Raw genomic sequence first — 17,527 nt, forward strand, 5'->3', positions numbered from 1 at the left:
GAAACATATTCATCTCAAGAGGAATGTCATCCCTTATTTCCCAAGCATCAGAACACAGGACATGTTTTACGAACCACATCAAGAAACCGAAGCACCACTGCCTTTTACCTTGGTTCAAGTGTTTCTCCTCATCTGCCTCTTGCTTAGCCTTACTGTACTTGCTGCGTCTGTCAGAACAAAAAAAAGGCGTTACAGTTCAAAATAAATATCTTACTTTGAGACAAGCTCAGTCTTCTCGACCTGCTGAGACTTGAGCTGTTTGCACCTGCCACGACCTGTGCTCGGCAGCTCCCCTACAACAGCCCCTGACACAATATCCATTTACCAGCAGGGTAGGAGACTCCTCAAACTGCTTTAAGTGTTATTGGCATCAACAAAGCATCAAGAGAAACACCAATCTATTTGCATCTTGGCATTTAAAAAAAGAAAAGAAAGCTTGTGTTTTGGCTACTTTTTCTTCAATGTATATTTGCAATTCTGTGCAAAAAGGGGCCAAATTGCTTTTTAGCCCTATCATACAGGGATTTCAATGCTACAACAGAGTGTTTTGGTAGATTGATTTTCAAACATAATTAGGCCAATGCCAACACACTTATTTAACTGCAAATTTAAAACTGGAAACAAGTCTATTAACACAGAAATCAGGATGGCAGCAAAAAAAACCCTATCAAACATGCAGATCCCAAAGATTTTGTTTATTATGTTAATCACTGTATAATTGAAGGGGTAAACAAATCCCAATGGCAGAAGTCCTCTACTAACCTTCTGAGTTAGATACAAGGTAGTATAGCATTTTAATTCTATAGATTACTACTTCTATGCCTATAGACATGATATTGTGTCCAGTTACGTATTTAATTAGTTCAGCTTTAAATGTCACTGGATAAGAAAAGTTAATGCAAAAGGTTAGCTTGTTAGGGAAGATACTAAGGATTCAGCTCAGCCAAACGCATACTGGGACTTGAAGTTCCCCAGCATCTAACAGTACGTAGATGCAGAGATTTGATTTGGGCTTTTAGCCATCATTCTTGAAAGTTCAGAACCAGGTGTAAGAACAGACACTGCCGAAGAGAAGGGCTTGGTTGCTTCCTCCTGGGTATGCCTGTTCTTACAGCAGTCCAAGTCTCCCAGGCTGTCAGACTCAGGTTAGCTAACCGGGATGGGCTTGGGCTGGAGTGAAGAAGAGGGAAGGCAGAAGGAGAAAGCAAGGCTGGAGAACAGGAGGTAAGATTGGCACTGCCTGCAGCGTGCAACCTGCTGCCTGGAGTGGGGCAGGAGATGACCAGGCCTGCCAGGGACACTGGGTTGAGACTAGGTTAGAAGTCTGGAAACGGTGAGCGGGTAGAGGAAGAAAACAGGAGTGGGTGAGAGAAAGACCTATCTGGAAATTTGAGTTAAAAGAGGTCAAAAACTCACAGATAACAAGAAGAAAACGTGGCTGCGAACCTCGCTTGCAGCAAGTCTTCCCGAGTCTCACCATTCCCCTCCCATCAGCAAAACTCATCGGCCCATTAGCACAAAGCACCTCACTTCCCACTCAGTGCCTGGCCTGTGGGGAACGGCAGCTTCCCATCCCGTCAGCGGAAAGGACATTTCCCAGCCTCTGTCTTTGCAGTCTCTTAACACTGGGTGTTAAACATGCTATGCCAATAACAAAAACTATAAATTAACCATGAAACAGAAGGAGAGGAATATGCCATTTGACATGTGAAGACTACCCGATCTTTGAACCGAGCCTCACGGCTTCCAACAACATCATCATGACTTGTGTTCAGACATAAAAAGCAGGTACACATCCAACCATAAACGGTTGGGAGCTTTTTTTCTTTACGAAAGTCAATTAAACGCAAATGGCTCCAAATCACAAGAGCATTATTAAAAACCACACTGGATCCAAACATCAATTTAAACCATTTATTTGCCCGAGGACTTCCAGCGCTGGTATAACAGAGCTGAGTTAAATAAAAGAACTATGCTCTGCTCGCAGTCACTGAACTGAGTAAGGAGGAGGCAGCACAAATCTCACCCAGTGCCATATGGGACCGAGTCAGCTAAGGGGATTGCAGAGATGATTTCAGGTATTATACAACAGCTCTCAGAGGAAAGAAAAAAAAAGGAATTAAAAAAAAAAAAAAAAAGAAAAAGATTCCGCATTTTAAGCAGGACCCCTTCAAATTCATTTTATTAATGCTCAGGCACAGATGGGAAATATGAAACAAACAGGCTTTGCATGAAAGCATTTTGAGTACGAAAAAATGCTCTTTATCTTATTTTTAAGAGTACCAACACCCTAACAACAGACAAAAAATAACCTCCCCCCCCAAACCAAAAGACATACAAAAAGCAAAGGGAAACAAAGGGATTACTGTTCAAGCAATATAATTGTAGCTTATTAAGTTTAAATAATACCTTCCAAACTAACTACCTACTTCCACTTCTGCCTGTGTCACCCGTTGACCTCTCCCGCCTGGCTGGGGGCAGGCCAGTCCGGCCTGCCATTGTCCCCTGGCACGGGCACCCCTCGGGGGCGGCTCACCTGGGCGGCAGAAGGGAGCCTTTGTCGCAGGTTGGAGCCCCGTAATTACAGGGATTTTGGCGGTGGCGATTAAATAGCCGGCATTCAGGAAAAGAACACAGAAGCTTTCAGGAACCGTGGGGGTCAGAGGCACAGGCAGAGCTACAGGTGGGGGCTGGCGATGAAGAGGAGGTCACAACAGAGGGTATTAGCACGCACTGAGGTGAAACGGCACGGCCCCACCGCCCCCACCGCCTGCCCCCCAAGCAGAGGGGCTGGGCGGCCATGGCGCTCAGCACCAGGCTGGCAGGGCACCTGCTCCAATGCCACCGGCAGCTGGTGGCCAAAGGCATCCTGCTGTTGACGGAGCAGAAGACAATCCATCTATCAGAAGACTTTCTGACAGAAGCTTTCAGATGCCCAGAGGATTCTGCAGGGCCGCCTTACTCTACCCAAGCCCTCCTAGAATGTGGCTCTTTCTGTTTTACAGTCTCCTAAATCCTTTACAACTCCATTTGAGATATTGTAACTTCACTCGACGTTCCTGCAAGGCAGAGTTTAGAAACACGCTACCTACCGCACTCTGCTCTACAGATACGCTCACCTTAACCTCAGTAAGTTTAAACTAACGTGTAGGCAGACTAGTTCTCCCATTAACACAAATGCTGTGGTCACGGGATGGAACCAAACAGTCTGAGCTGCCTGCAGGCAAAGTCCTATGACAAATTCTGTTGTAAAGATGAATTTGGGGATTTGAGCAATGACTTGAAAAAACGTAATGCTAAATGAGTACCAATAACTCGGGGTTCAAAAGTGGGCACCTACAGCATATGCCCGGTTCCCACGTTTGCCTCACAGATGCAGAGAAGCCACGTCTGCGGGCCAAAGCACGGGTCTGATAGGACAAATATGACTTTCAGGGTCATGGTTAGATTACAAAACCTCCACAGGGGAACTGTATGGACAGAAAAGCTTTTTCTCATCTGAAGTCATTTTGGAACAAAGTACAATTATTTTGCTATTAACTTCTGCCGGCATAGGAACATCATGAAATATCCCAAAAGCCTACACCTCTAAATGACATTGGTAAAGTGGTTAAAATTGTTAGAGTAATAGTGAATACTAAAGTAGATTCTGTTTATTGAGAGCTACTTCCAGCTGCTGGAGAGCTGTGTATTGAGGAAGGCTATTAATTAGCAAGGCACCATGCATTAGTATGCACAGAGCACTTTCGCTGTCCTAGTATTTCATTCATCTTGCCATGTCTTTCCCCTTCCACAGCCTCTCCGAGACCTAGTGGTGCAAAGCTACGGGACACATCTGTACTCACGGCCACCAGGATACTTTTATCTCCCTTCCCACCAGTCCTTGGACCAGCCTTTTTGTCCCTACCGCCCACCTGCTCTTTGTCCTGCCTTTGTCCAAGCTGAACACTTGTGGGCAGAGATAACTGCACAGGCGGCCCGAGCAGTGAGGAGCCCGGCCGAGCGCGCACCCGCATCAGCGCGTCCGTCAGCTACCTGGCTCCAGGCAGCCTTTCCTTTGACAGCTTTATGGCCGATACTAAAGAGAATCAATATGAGGGCAAGGGGTTGACATTTCATTTTCTAAAAAGTGATCCATTGAGGGCCAATCACCAAGCAGTGTTTATCAGCCTTGAGAAGCGACATTTTTTTATAGGGGGAGGAGAGGAAGGAATCATCTCAAAGCAGCCCGACAGGCTCAATTCTCCAAGGTGGCGACTCATAATTAGAAATCCAATGCATCCTGCTATCAATCCTGCCTTAAATAATAAAGTGATCAATAAAAGTGGAGAGGAGATTAAGTCATCAAGCTCAGTGATGCTATTTTCTGTTGCAATGGCTTTTAATAAACCTGTCTGTCCGCATTACATTTTCGTATGTTCTGCTCTTCTTTCTTCTTGCCAGCATGGAGGCTTCGAGTTGAACACCCACAGAAAGATATAGCAATGCATGCCTACTTTCCAGATATTACAATCATAGTGGCTTAACTGTTCTTTAAGACAATTTAAAGTAAGAGAGCAAATCAAAGAGGAAATTGTGCATATTTACGGCTGATGCCATTAAACTGATCAACAGAGACTGACAAAACGTGCACCCCTCAGATCTCAGGCTTCAGGTACAGTAATGACACATCCATTTTTGTCTCAGAATTACACTGAAGCAAAATCATGCTGATCTTTTTAAGTGAGAGTGAACACAAAGATGAAGACAGAAACATTCACACTGTGTTTCTGTACACTGTTCTCCCATTTGCAGGACTGTTCCTGATGCCTGGGTTGAAACTGGGAGAATGAACAAGTACTTGGTAGAAGATTATGGTCTTGCTCTGATGAAATAACCATCGATCCAGTCTGCTGTGTTACTGCATATGATGCTGAATGACTGTGGCCTTCTGTTTTACAGTCATATCCACTCACACTGGAAGGACTAACCCAAAAGACTAATGCAGACTCATACAGACTTACACAAAAATCACAGCCATAGCAGCCTGATGGCTTAGCCCACAACAGTGCAGTTGTTTATTCCCTGCCTATGAGGAGTCAGTCCAAGAAAATCTACTGTACCCATACCCATTAAACTTAACTTCAAATTACACTAACCACAAATCTCTAGCTGGCATGCTTCTCAATGCCAGTTATTGGAATCAGCTTTGCATCTGAAGGGCAAATAGAGCTGGAACTATTGCCATTACATCACATGCTGCTTGGTACTAATGTTGAGAAGATCAAAGCTACATGGGAGAAGGCTTGTAATGCAAATTCACTGTTTATGATGCTAATCAAAGAATTTAGCTTTGTTTGGAGGAGACAAAAAGCTCCCTCATGAAAGAGAGAGAGGGAGAGAGAAGCTTAAGTTCTTACCTCCTGCTGATGACAAAGGCTGCAATGAGAATGACCACAAGAACAACACTGCCAGCCACTGAAACAAGAAGCACTGTGGGATTGGTACCATCGCCAATGATGGGGGAAGGAACTGGAAACAGAAAAGGGAGCATTAGTGTCAGACACCCTCAAAAAATCAACTTTGGTAACACTCAGTGAGGCTTTCTGGCTTGTGAAGGCAGTTTAGAGTAGCACTCAAATCTACTTTCAGGCCTTTACTATATAGTCATTTGACACAATTTTCCAACAGGGTGCTAATGAGCTGAAGACATGATGTTTGATAATGATTTGGGGAACTCCAGTTCACTGGGAACAAGGACTCCCTCTCCTTCTCCCTTTCACTGTTGCTTACAGGGTGTAATGGCTATTTTTTGCCCGCCTTTCTAATTGCTTTCCACTCTTCTTTCCTCCTCTTTTTTCTCTTAGTGGGGCCAGATGATCACTCCCCAAATGATGCAAAGAGAATAAGTTATTTTAAAATGTCTACCCTCTTCCTGCTGGATTGATTATTTTCAGCTGTTAACATCCTGAAGAATGCTGCCACTAACTGGCACAACCTTAAATTGATTTAAGCAAACCTGTATGTCCAACATAGAACAGGCTTGGTCACATTGCCTTCCTGTCACAGAGAAGCAAACATTTTGGGGACTAAATCTGCACATTTCTTTGAGCGAAGTGAAAAGCTCTACTGACAACGTAATTCGAACATTCTGTCTTTATATGACTGCCTAAGGAAAAGCGCAAATATGTGAGCTGATATAGGACACCTAACTGATCTATGTCAATACCTTGCAAAGAGGAGTAAGAGGGTTCTATTCTCCTACAAACAAGATATCCCAAACACATGTGCAACACCAACATGTACAGTAAACAAAAAAGGTACATAAATCTATCAAGCACCAATGGCTTCCAAATGTTTATAGGCTGTGTGTCTCCTTATGCCACACCAAAGTACTTCCATTGCTAGAATCTAGAATGCAGCATATCCAAATAGATGCCTCAGGTCAGATTCACGACACCCCTAACAGTCACGTGGCCATGGAAGAACATTTTCCCAGAACAGGCACACCACAGACCAAGCAATCGATGGCAAACCCCCAGCATGCAGCTCAGTTACATTTGCCCTCTTTGCTCAAGGAAAAGAAAAAGAAATCGGTGGGCATGTCATTACCTGTGTTCGTTGTGAACTCAAATGGTCCACTGAAGTCTCCATATCCCGCTGCTGTCCTGGCCCGCACGTGAAATACGTATGAAGTGAGGGGGTTCAAGCCTTTGATGTCAGTATTCCTGGAGGCTGTCTTCACAATGCGATAGCTGCGCTCGTTTTGGTCCTAACAACAAAAGAACACAGTGGTTGATCAAGAAAAAATGCCTCACTGCACCATGAACCGTGGAACCTCACTTCCTTGCCAAAACTGTCATGATGAAAGAAGATGAGTAACAACGATGGAATTCGCAAAATATGTCCCGAGGGCCTTGCTCAATACCCCTAGCACTGTGTGCTGCATGAAGCTCTGAGCAAGCCAAAAAAGGATGATGAGGGCATAGGTATGATGCTTATATATCACAGATTATTTAAGAAATCACACAATTAAATCCTTTGGAAAACTGCCAAGCCTTCAAATAGGATCCTCTTGATGAACAAGCAACATTTTACTCATACGTGCTGGCACTTTATTTTTCTTCCTACCAGCCATGAGCCATATTAAAAAAGAAAAAAAAAATTAAGAAAGAAAAGACTTAGAAAATGTCTTCCAGAAAGTTCAATCTTAAAAAAATTCTATTTTTGGCTGGCAAATCCACCCGAAAATGTTAATAATCTAGCTTCCCTGCAAATCACATGCCTTTTTCTCTGTGCGCTAGGGAAGAAAATAAGTGATTATCTTTATAAAAAATATTAGAAGTACACATGTGCATGTCAGAGAGAGAGAGCTTGCACAAGAAGAACAGGTAATCATTCCTTTTTGCAGAGAACCTTCAAAGAAAATAGCTCTTTTCACAGTTCCATACTTGAGAAGTTACTTGTAGGAATAGCATCTCCACCTAACTTGGAAAGCAAGAAGAATCTAATTTTCTTTCCTTATTCTCTATTAAAAGCCATCTAGCCCACACTATCACTCTGAGCGGAAGCTATCGGCAAACAGATATTATTATTATTATTACTGTTATATACTTCATTATTATACTTCTGTCTGTGAAGTAAATCTAATGTCTCACTTCTGCCCAACATTATTGATTCTCATTATAAATACGCTTGCTACGAAAGCTCAGCTCCTAGGTAGGAAAAAATAACAAAATAAACTTACACCATACAGTTGGAACAGCCTATGAGTCTTATTCTTTCAAGCGACTATTCAAGTGCACGAAATCCTTAATTGCATTTTATTAAACTGAATCTACTTGGTTTCAAATGACGGAACCATAATGGAACGAAATAAAAAGCTCTCCCCAAACCCAAACAAAACTCCTTGCTTGTCCACCTCTGAACAGTACCTTTTCATAGTATTTGACTTCATACTCCAGGATGACTCCATTTGGCCTGTCAGGTTCCAGCCAAGCCAAGGCAACACTGTGCCTTGTTATCTCCTTAGCCTGGATCAAAGCAATTGGGGATGGAGCTGCCAGAAGAAAAAAAAAAAAAAATTAGTTTGAATGAGGAACTTATATTTTTAATCATAGCTTTCACAACACAACCACTTGCAGAAATCGTGTTTTTCTTGCAGTGGAGGGAAGTTAGAAGCATTAAATGTTTTTCCTGTTTTCTCTTACAAAAATCACATTTAATCCTCTCTAATAAAGCTCATTCTTGGATTCTGGGCAATACTAGATAGGTGGGTTTTAAAGTAACAATACGGTTGTCTAAACACTGCAATGTTCATCACACCTAGGTATAAAACTCTGTAAGAAGCTGAGGTACTAAAAGATTCTGCCTTATTTTTATCCTTTTTTAGGCACAGTGCATAGACTTCTACTTCTGTTTTGGTTCACAGTGACTCTCTTCTTCCATCTCCTCAAATTAACTGATGTTACTTTATTAGCTATTTGCTTTACAGGAACTATGAAATTCCTAAGGGACCAATATGGCTTTCTCTAAAGCTGAGAAAATACTGCCACTGAATTAAGTAAGACCAGAATAAAGCTGAATACATATGAATTTGGACCCTCCCATGAAAACTAGGAAACTTGTATTTCAAGAGTCTGAGCCAATTTGTGCTTCGTAACTTGCCCTGCTTACGTCTGAGTCTGTGAGCAGCCACTGGAGAATGGGGAAGCTCAGCACCCAAGAGCCAGATTCTGGCTTTGATGGCTCTTTCTCAGCCAGAAGATATCAGAGATTGGTCCATTGTGTACCAAAATGACATCATCTGACCCTGCCTCATGTGGCGCTGTACTGATGGGAGGAATGGAAAAAGCAGGATTACACTGCCAAGGGTAAGGGCTGAGCAATTTTTGGAAAAACTCTACCTAGCAACAAGCTAAACTCAAAGATCCTTTAAACTGTATCTGTGTGCAGTAATAAGGGCTGCAATGAAGAAGATAATGGAAAACATCTCATCGTGCACCCTATACTTTCAATAGAGCCCCCGCTAATGCTGAAGTTCAGGGTTTTGACTGGCTGGAGGACAATGCAGTCTCCCTTTGACTGTGACAGCAGCAGATTCGTGGCTGCGCTGGGGGAACGGGTTTTCTGAAGATTTATGAACCCGGCTGCCCCTTTCTTGCTGTTGTGTTGCTGTGTGGTCACGTCTCTAGCCAGCTGTTATCAAGCTCTTTTGACGGTGACAATAGCTGGTATAAATGGCGGAGTCTCCAGGGATAAAAAGGGACATTCGTGAAATTTTTAATCTTATCTAACAAAGCTGTCCTGTATAACCAGAGATTAGAGGTCTTCCTAAATTGAATATATTTCTTCTTTTGTCCCCTGAAGCTGTAGCCATGTTGCTCTTCCCCCCCCCCCCCCCCTTTCCCTTTCTTCTTGTTTCTTTCCCTACCCTTAACTTTGGGATGACGATCCATGAAAATGCTGGAGAGTAAAAAGTATCCTTGAAACACATATCCTTGAAAACTACCAAGAAAGACAAATAAATAAAAGTCACAATAAATGAAAAGAAAATTGAATGTCGAAAGCCTCAAACCTACTTGACCATATCAGACAGTTCTGACGGAAGTGAAAATAACCAGCAGACACTGCACAGCCACAAAAGGGTGTCTTCTTTTGATGTGAAACCATCAGGGAGCTGCCTCCTGATTTACTATTTGACAGTTTGGCATCTCTGTTAGAAATGCCTCCAGAACCTTCATCTCTTTTTCCTTGTCTGTCTCTCACATGCAAAGGCAAATACTGGATGACAGAGGAGACTATAAACACAGCCAACAGGGAGGATCCAGGTGTGCTACATCAAGTTGTATCTGTGGCATGACTGAGAACCTGCTTAATAACCTCACAGTTCCTCAACTGAAAATCAGGCTTTTTTACTTCCCTTTTGCAGTAAGAATACTGCAAATTAGAAATCAGATTTCTTGCCCTAAAACACACACACATGTGACATTACTGATCAACCAACCACAAAGAAATCTGCTTGATCAGTGCCTCGTGCAAGGCAGGTAGGCAACGCTTTTTACTGAGAATCTGTCACTTATGCTGGTCTGACCTCAGGAATTGTAGAAAGAAAGTTCACTTTCTTCCCTTTATCCTCTTTTTAACTTCCTTGGTTTTCCAATTCATTTCTGCAGGCATTTATATTGGAATTTAGTGAATCCTTCAATATTGGGCCGGTAAGTGCTGTATGAAAATGCTTTTCTTCTCTGTTGTAAAATGGCTATTTGCAGCAGAAGAATATATATATTAACTACCCTTTCTTGTGAAAGATGCTTAGCTTTATATATAACAAGTGCTTTCTCATGTCTCTCAAAAAAGGACAGCTGATCTTAGGCACTACACCATACTGGAATAAACAACCTGCTCCCGGCCTCCAGGGCACAAAACAGACTTCTACATCAATTCCTTTGTTACTCCTTACAACTGTAAGAATGGCTCTATTTTTTTCCTTCCTGTCCTTTATATGCAAATTCATCCTACTTGACTTTTAATCTCTTCTTTTGTCCTGTATTCTGCAGATGAGCAATTTGTTTCTGAGGGTTTTTTTGTTTTGACTGTACATCCTGCCTCTGCATATGCCATACAGAAATGCTAAGAGTGCTGAAGTCCAGCGACAGGATGAAGTACCAGAACTGCAAGAAGCCGTCCAGGAGCTCTTTGACATCCCTGCAGCACAGACCAGTAACGGCCTATGCAATAGGATGGTGAGCTGCAACTCTGCAGACCTTAACAAACTGGGCTTGGTAAGCACAGGGAGTACTAATGGTTATCCCACTGCATGGATAAAGTCCTCCCTTGCCAATTCTCTCTTATTTCTGCAAATAGCCCGACCATCAGGTTTATTTGTTTCCTTGTTTTCCAGGATCCACCAGTTGACCTGAGTAGCTGAAGGACTGGGCTTCTGGAAAAACAACAGGTCTGGGTCCCCTTGGACATGTATTACCAAAGGGGCTTAAGAGTATGGTCAGTAGAGTCCAGGACAAAGAAGACACCACCACTGCCAGCTCGTCATGGAAATGTGGGCAGCAGCCACAGCCTTCTGGGTGAGCTTCTGCAAAATATTTACTTTCATTGTTCTTCTCCCTTTTGCCTTTAAATTGCCTCTTAGGGATGATGTGAAGATAAACATGAAACAGGTTGTAAAATGATATTTTGATCATGAGTGGAATAAAAGACAGAATCTTCTCTTCTATGTGCGTGGGCTAACTGTTCATTATATACTTGCAGTCCTAGACAAAAAATGCTGAGGACAGCCTGACCAAAAAGAATACACAATTAAGATGTTCACAATAAGATCAAATAATGCTTTTGGAAGAAAGTGGGAGATCACTTTTTCTTTCTCTTTTTGCACTTTCCTCCTCCCTCCTCCCTGACATTTGGAAAGGAACAGTAAGCAAAAACTCGTTTCTCAATCATCATTGCTTACAACAGCAAGTTTTTCTCCCACGTGTGCACAGACTGTACACACCAAGCACCAGTTCTGCCAGAACAGCCCATTTCACAGGGAAGAATGACAAGGTATTTTGGTGCCTAAAAAGGGGTCCCCTTGAACAAAAGCACAAAGTGTAACTTTCCCTAGTTCAAAGCTCCGCAGTTCCTCTCCCTTAAAAAAACCCACTCCCTACTGATGTGAATGTTGCAATTTTCTTTTATCTACTTCCTCAATAACCTGCCATTAAACACCTACTACTAGTTTTATTACTGCGGTTCTAAGCTTGCGGCCTACAGAGAGAGAAAGAGCACAGATGTACTACAGAAACTTCACCCAAATGCCATAAAGCCATATCCCAAGGCTAGTAAGTGTTGAATTGTAACAGTTTTGAGGCACTTTAAAAGATGGCAGAAGCAGAGTGTCAGTTTTTCATTACTGGTTCAAATTAGAAGAGGAGGGAGAAGGGAAAAAAACCCAGGAAATAAATAGATGCAATAAAGTCTCTGGCATGTAGGCATCCATGAGTGAAAACAGCCCTTTATAAAACTACAACACGTGAGTGCTCAGATATCAAAGATACACAATGCCCAGTGTTTTATTGAAGATGCCTTCTTAACCACAGCAGGGTTTACTTTCCACTCCCCATGATTTGAATTTAAATGGATCATGTTTACTCAAGGGGTCTTTCACTGATTGAAAAATATACCCACAGTTTGTACATTATCTCAGCTAAATTCAAATAACATATTTAAATTTAATTACTTGAAGCTTAGGGGTTTTCATGCTTTTCTTTTTTCCCTCAATTGCACACAACAACACTTATTTGTTCTTATCAATGGCTATGTGCTTTGTCAAGCATCAAAATTAAATGCTTGAAAGCACTAATGATGTTACTGTGATTAAGGGTTTTTACCTTCCAGGGTAGATACTAAAAGCCTGCTCCATTATTAATTACATTTTAAAAATAATAATAATAATAAAAAAAACCACCACCAAAAAAAAACCCAAACACAATACACCAAAAAACCAACACAAAGATTTCTGAGAATCTAACACTGAAAAAAAGTCCTTTTAGAAATCAAAACAAGGCAATAAAAGATCTTCTCTTAATTGGGACAAAACACATTTAAGGGAACCTGGCACATTTCAGGTTTTCTCTTTGAATATTTACCTTGTAATATTGTGGGGGCTTACACTGAATTTTGTAAATTATATTATCAAATAGTCTCGCAGCAGGAAAAGGATGTACAACACAGAGAATCAAATATGGTTTTAATCACTTCTAAAGGCAACATTCTCCGGGCCCAATTCTGGTATTTTTACACATGTAAGAGAGCAACCTAACTCTACTACTTGATGACTTCACATCAAGTGAATGGAGAAGCTTCCAGCCGTATTTAGTCACATGGACCAGAATAAATTCAGAAGAAAGCCGTTCTGCTCTTTCCTAAAGCGTTCGTGTTCAGTTCTGCTTCCCGTTGGTCCCCTGACCCTTTTACCCACTCCTCTCTCCTGCCTGGGCAGAAATGCTCCTCTGAGTAACACCACCCCCATGCTCCAAGCACAGGTCGGAGTATATGCTCTATGCTATACACATGTGCTTAGCATATGCATAAGCCATGAATGTACCTAAGGGTAAGCACATGAAAGGCTTCTGCACACGTGAGCCGGTGTGTGCACAGATTAGATGTCTGTGCACGTCTGAAGACCTGAGCTAGAGTCTGGCATTCCCATTCCTCACTGCCAGTATGACAGCTACACATTTCTCCTAGGGACCGGCAATGGTCTGTGGGCAGATGTGCACTTTAAAAACTAACCACAGGTGTATTTTATTTTTTTTTTCATTACTCCCTTTGTGTAAGTGGAGCAAACACTTGTACTAGTGATGACTGGGCCGGGTTAGGACTTGGACAAGGATCTAGAGGCCTGATTACTCAACCAAGCCACTGGAAGCCTCCCAAGACATTCCCGAGTCCTCTGTCTTCCCACCGTCTGCCTTTCCCTCCCCCAGGAATGACGACTGGTGAGGAACACCTCCCAGCTTGGAAACTGAGACACGCCAAGATTCAGGCCAGCATTTTCAAGCTTCAGCATTTAAAGCAAAGACTTTAAATCTACGCCACTAGAGTAAATTGCCCAAGGTTATCCACCCACACTTGAAAATCCTGGCCAATGTAACGTGGGAGCAGTGTGACAGCTGAGCCTGACCTCTTTCTCTCAATCCCTTCAGTCTGCCGTAATACTTCTGAACTAAACTCTCCCTCCTTGTTACTAGAAATTACGCTGCTCAGGAAAAGCATGAGCCCAGCCACAGGATACTCTCACAGGACACGTTCATCCCAAAATGACAGGCACAAGCGATCCTCCCTTTCTCTCCTGGCTCCGCAATCCAGTCACTGCCAAAGAGCTCTGAGAAAAACAAGGGACAAAGCTCTCCAACCCAGGGACCAGCTCACATCAGTTATGTTTGCAATGGTATGTTCATAAAGAAAGGGGCTAGAAAATGAGATTTTAAAGACTGTTAACACAGCATTATGATGTTTTAAACATTTCCTCCATTTTAAAGTTTTCATTTCTTGCCTCTCCCAAAAGAACCTGTGCCGCAGATCTTGCCAAACCACAAAAGCTGGCTCTGACTTGCATCAAATCAAAAGCTTGAAGGAAAACCCAGGCTGTTAGCAGCAACAAATAGTAGTAGTTGAGGGTTCTTAGAGTGCTATATTTTTACCACGCTATTCCAGCTTCAGTTCTCGGAGACAGTAGCTGTTGAGGCTCCCGAAAGAGCCTGTGTATTTTCTGGGTTGCATGTCCAATTCCGCATCAGTTTTAGCACAGACTACTTCAGCATACCAGAACTGCTCCAATTTAGATCAAACCAATTACAGGAGCTGAGGTCTGACCACAGTTCCCTGTGGTTTACATCAGGAACTGTAATGAGACAGGGGTGATGAAGAAGATTTTGCACACCCAGGAGACAGCTCGTTCTGGCTATTAATTTCTGAGGACCAGCTCTCGACAGCACCACATTATTTTCAGGTACTGGCCCTCCAATTCTGAAAGCCAAATAATGATGTCAGCTAATGCAATGCAGGTCTGGAGTAACTCCAAAGATCAGAATCTGCAACCTGCAATCCTAAAGATTGCCTTCAACCAAAAGGCTATAGAGTCTACATAGTATTTAGCAAGAGATCTGTATTACAATTCAAGCATGGGGTCTGTTTAGTCTGAAAACTGCTTTTTTTTTTTTTTCTTTCTGCTAGCTTGCTAAGAAATCCTGTTAGCATGTTCTGACAAGGATAACTTAATGGTTGCCAACAGAAACATGGCAGAATACTGTGTATTTCCTGTAAGTACGAAAGCCAGCTTAAAACAAACAGGAAAACAAGTCTTTTAGTTGGAAGGCAATTTATAAAAATCTGTCTGAACATTACAACCACTTCAAAAAAGCAGCACTCAAACATTTCTAAATGCTTAAACTAGAACGATTAACACAAGAAGGGTGAACATACTCAGCGCTGTGAATTGTTATAAGAAATTCTAGAGCTATAAGCAATTTGTTAAGATGGGGAATTAGTCAGCAGCTGTCTGACCTGAGCAGGTTTGGAGCCGCTGGTCACAAAGCAGGTCACATTGCAGTTACTCTTCCCTCTAGTTGAGGTTAGAATCTGACCCAATGTAAACAACAATAAATTCTGTAGCCTAAAGAAGCCAACACTGATGCTCTACTGCATTATACTGAATTGAGAGAAACAGAGAACATGGGCCACGGAGTCCGGACAAAGAGAGATTGCTGTAACTCTGAGAGTCCTCCTTTAGGGCCCGGAGCACTCATGCTTCCAAGCAGAAGCCACAACCCAAATTTGGGTTGAACACTTCTGGGAAGCACATGCTGTAATCATCCTCTTCCTTCCCAGGTGCCAGTGCAGCAAGCACAGACCGCCCAGGAACCACTGATGCTGGGACACCGCGTACAGCACCCCAGGGTACAGCGGCGCTGGGGGAGCCAGAATGAGAAATTAGAGACCATAACCTCTAGTTATTAAAACAGATAATAATGTTGGAAACAGGACATTCCCCAACCACTCAAAATATGTGGTCTGGAGCAATATGACCCACTTACCACCTTCTCCTCAGGGCAACTCTAGCTCACCCCCGCACCCTGCTGTTCCTCCTGGGAAGCCCGAGGTAGCCACCAGAGTTAATTCCTCCCCAGCAATAGCCTGTCCTTCACTTTTGTATTGCTGCACAGCAGGAGGATCTGCTGAGCTGCCTTTTCAAAACAAACTCCTCCACTCCCCCTCCAGCCCCTTCCACAAGGAAATCAAAGCAACCCTCAAAGACACATCAGATGTCCCCAAATGAGACCCCTGTCCCATTCTCTAAGCCCTTCCTGAAGTCAAGCAACCGTCCAGCCGCTCCTCCTCCTATTTTCCCATCCTCCCGCCCACAGTCAGAGGAGTTAAGACATGTCTGCATAGATTGCATGAGTCAACAGAAAAGGTGGGTAGAGCTGTTCTTAAATTGTACAGGACCAACAAAATAACTTACTGTATCTGTGCCCTGCAAACCACTTCTTGTGCGCAGCTGTCAAACCACTCACAGTAGCGTATCAACAATACATAAAACAATACTAAAAATAATGAGCCTACTCTATGAATAGCCTAAAGGGGCAACCCTTTGTCTCACATTGCAAAGGACAGCTCTCACCTGATGCCTCATGTCTGTATCTATTAACAGAAAGCCTTTTTTTCTGGTCCTTGGTCCTTTCTTATACTTGCCACCAAGTTACCCTAACAGTTATGGCATAAAACTTTACCCACTATGGGGCAAATATGTGATTTGGTACCAAACACATCTCCTAATGCTGTTCTTGGTTCTTGCACTTTACATTTTATTCATTGAAACATGGATATCTAGATGATATATATATATATGCATATATGGACTAAATAACTTCCTTTGTCGCTTACTTTCAGCATTAAGAATATTAGATTTTGTAAAAAGAGCTGCTTAAAAGCCCTTATCCTATATGCCACTTAAGATTGAAAATACTGGAGTATCTTCTAAACAAAATAAATAAATGTTATGACTCACTTTGATATAGCAGTATTCACTGTTTTAATAAATAGATTTGGCCACATTGCCTCATCCTGGCTTCTGAACTGCTACAGTAATAGCACAGCGTTACACTTTGCTATTTGGGTTTCTCAGATCAATCAGCCAAAGTCAGAAATGGCAAGAATCTTTGAGGAAGAAAAGGTAACACCATTATAAACATTTTACTGCAACTGTGATGCACAGCTCCAACAGCAACTGCAGTCTGGGTCTCATACGTGCCCTCCTGAGCCTGCAGCACCTAGAAGAGTCAAAATCCAGAACTCACCCAACAATAAAAATCACAATTCCCATCTTAACACTTAGAGTAATATATTGTTTCAGCATCACCAACGCTAAGGAACTTTATTTACTTCAAGCTCCTTGACACAGAAAAGGCTGGTGCAGAAGGTTTGCATTTATATTGCAGCTGAACAACATATAAATTTTAATTATAGTTGATATTCAGAGCATTCAGCTGGAACTCCAGTAAAGCACCTTCTGTACAAAGGTTAGATGGATTTGACATGATATGATCTCTGCCTCCGGGCTCTTGAGATACCCTTGAGCTTGAACCAAGGTTTAGGTTTTGTGAGCTCATGTTAGCACTTTGTGAAGGACACTGGTCCGACAGCACTTGGAGATCCTCAGTTCTTCCAGGATGCTGCAAGACATCCTGCCATACTCCCCCATCCACGTTCCTCTTCTTCAGGGGAAAAAGATACTCTGTGCTTTTGGAAAAGCACCAAAGAGAATCGGACCCCAGCCCACCTAACTCTCACACTCTAAGCTCTTCTAACAGGTCCTCTCACTAGAACCGAATTAAGTCCCCTTTCTCTTACCTGCAATGGGCAGATTTCTTCAGGAAATGAAAAACCATTAATTTGCTCAATGACAGAGAAAATGATATTCTGCACACAGTGTTGCTGCAAAAAGCAAAGCTACCTGAAGTTTGCTGTTCCATACAAAAGAAGAAAAAAA

The 17,527-nt window shown here is 42.5% G+C and overlaps 1 protein-coding gene across 1 annotated transcript in view; it reads right to left on the minus strand.

The window, feature by feature from the left end:
- Window positions 1-17,527, minus strand: part of EPHA4 (EPH receptor A4) — a 107,091-nt gene that overhangs the window by 19,939 nt on the left and 69,625 nt on the right. Inside the window, exons 6-9 of the mRNA XM_037407441.1 lie at window positions 7,914-8,038; window positions 6,592-6,751; window positions 5,400-5,511; window positions 109-167 (exon numbers count right to left, since the gene is read on the minus strand). Of these exons, the coding sequence (XP_037263338.1) occupies window positions 109-167; window positions 5,400-5,511; window positions 6,592-6,751; window positions 7,914-8,038 (456 nt within the window). The remainder of the gene's footprint in view (window positions 1-108; window positions 168-5,399; window positions 5,512-6,591; window positions 6,752-7,913; window positions 8,039-17,527) is intronic.

This window comes from Falco rusticolus, chromosome 13 (genome assembly GCF_015220075.1).
Source record: "Falco rusticolus isolate bFalRus1 chromosome 13, bFalRus1.pri, whole genome shotgun sequence".
Lineage (NCBI taxonomy): Eukaryota > Metazoa > Chordata > Aves > Falconiformes > Falconidae > Falco > Falco rusticolus.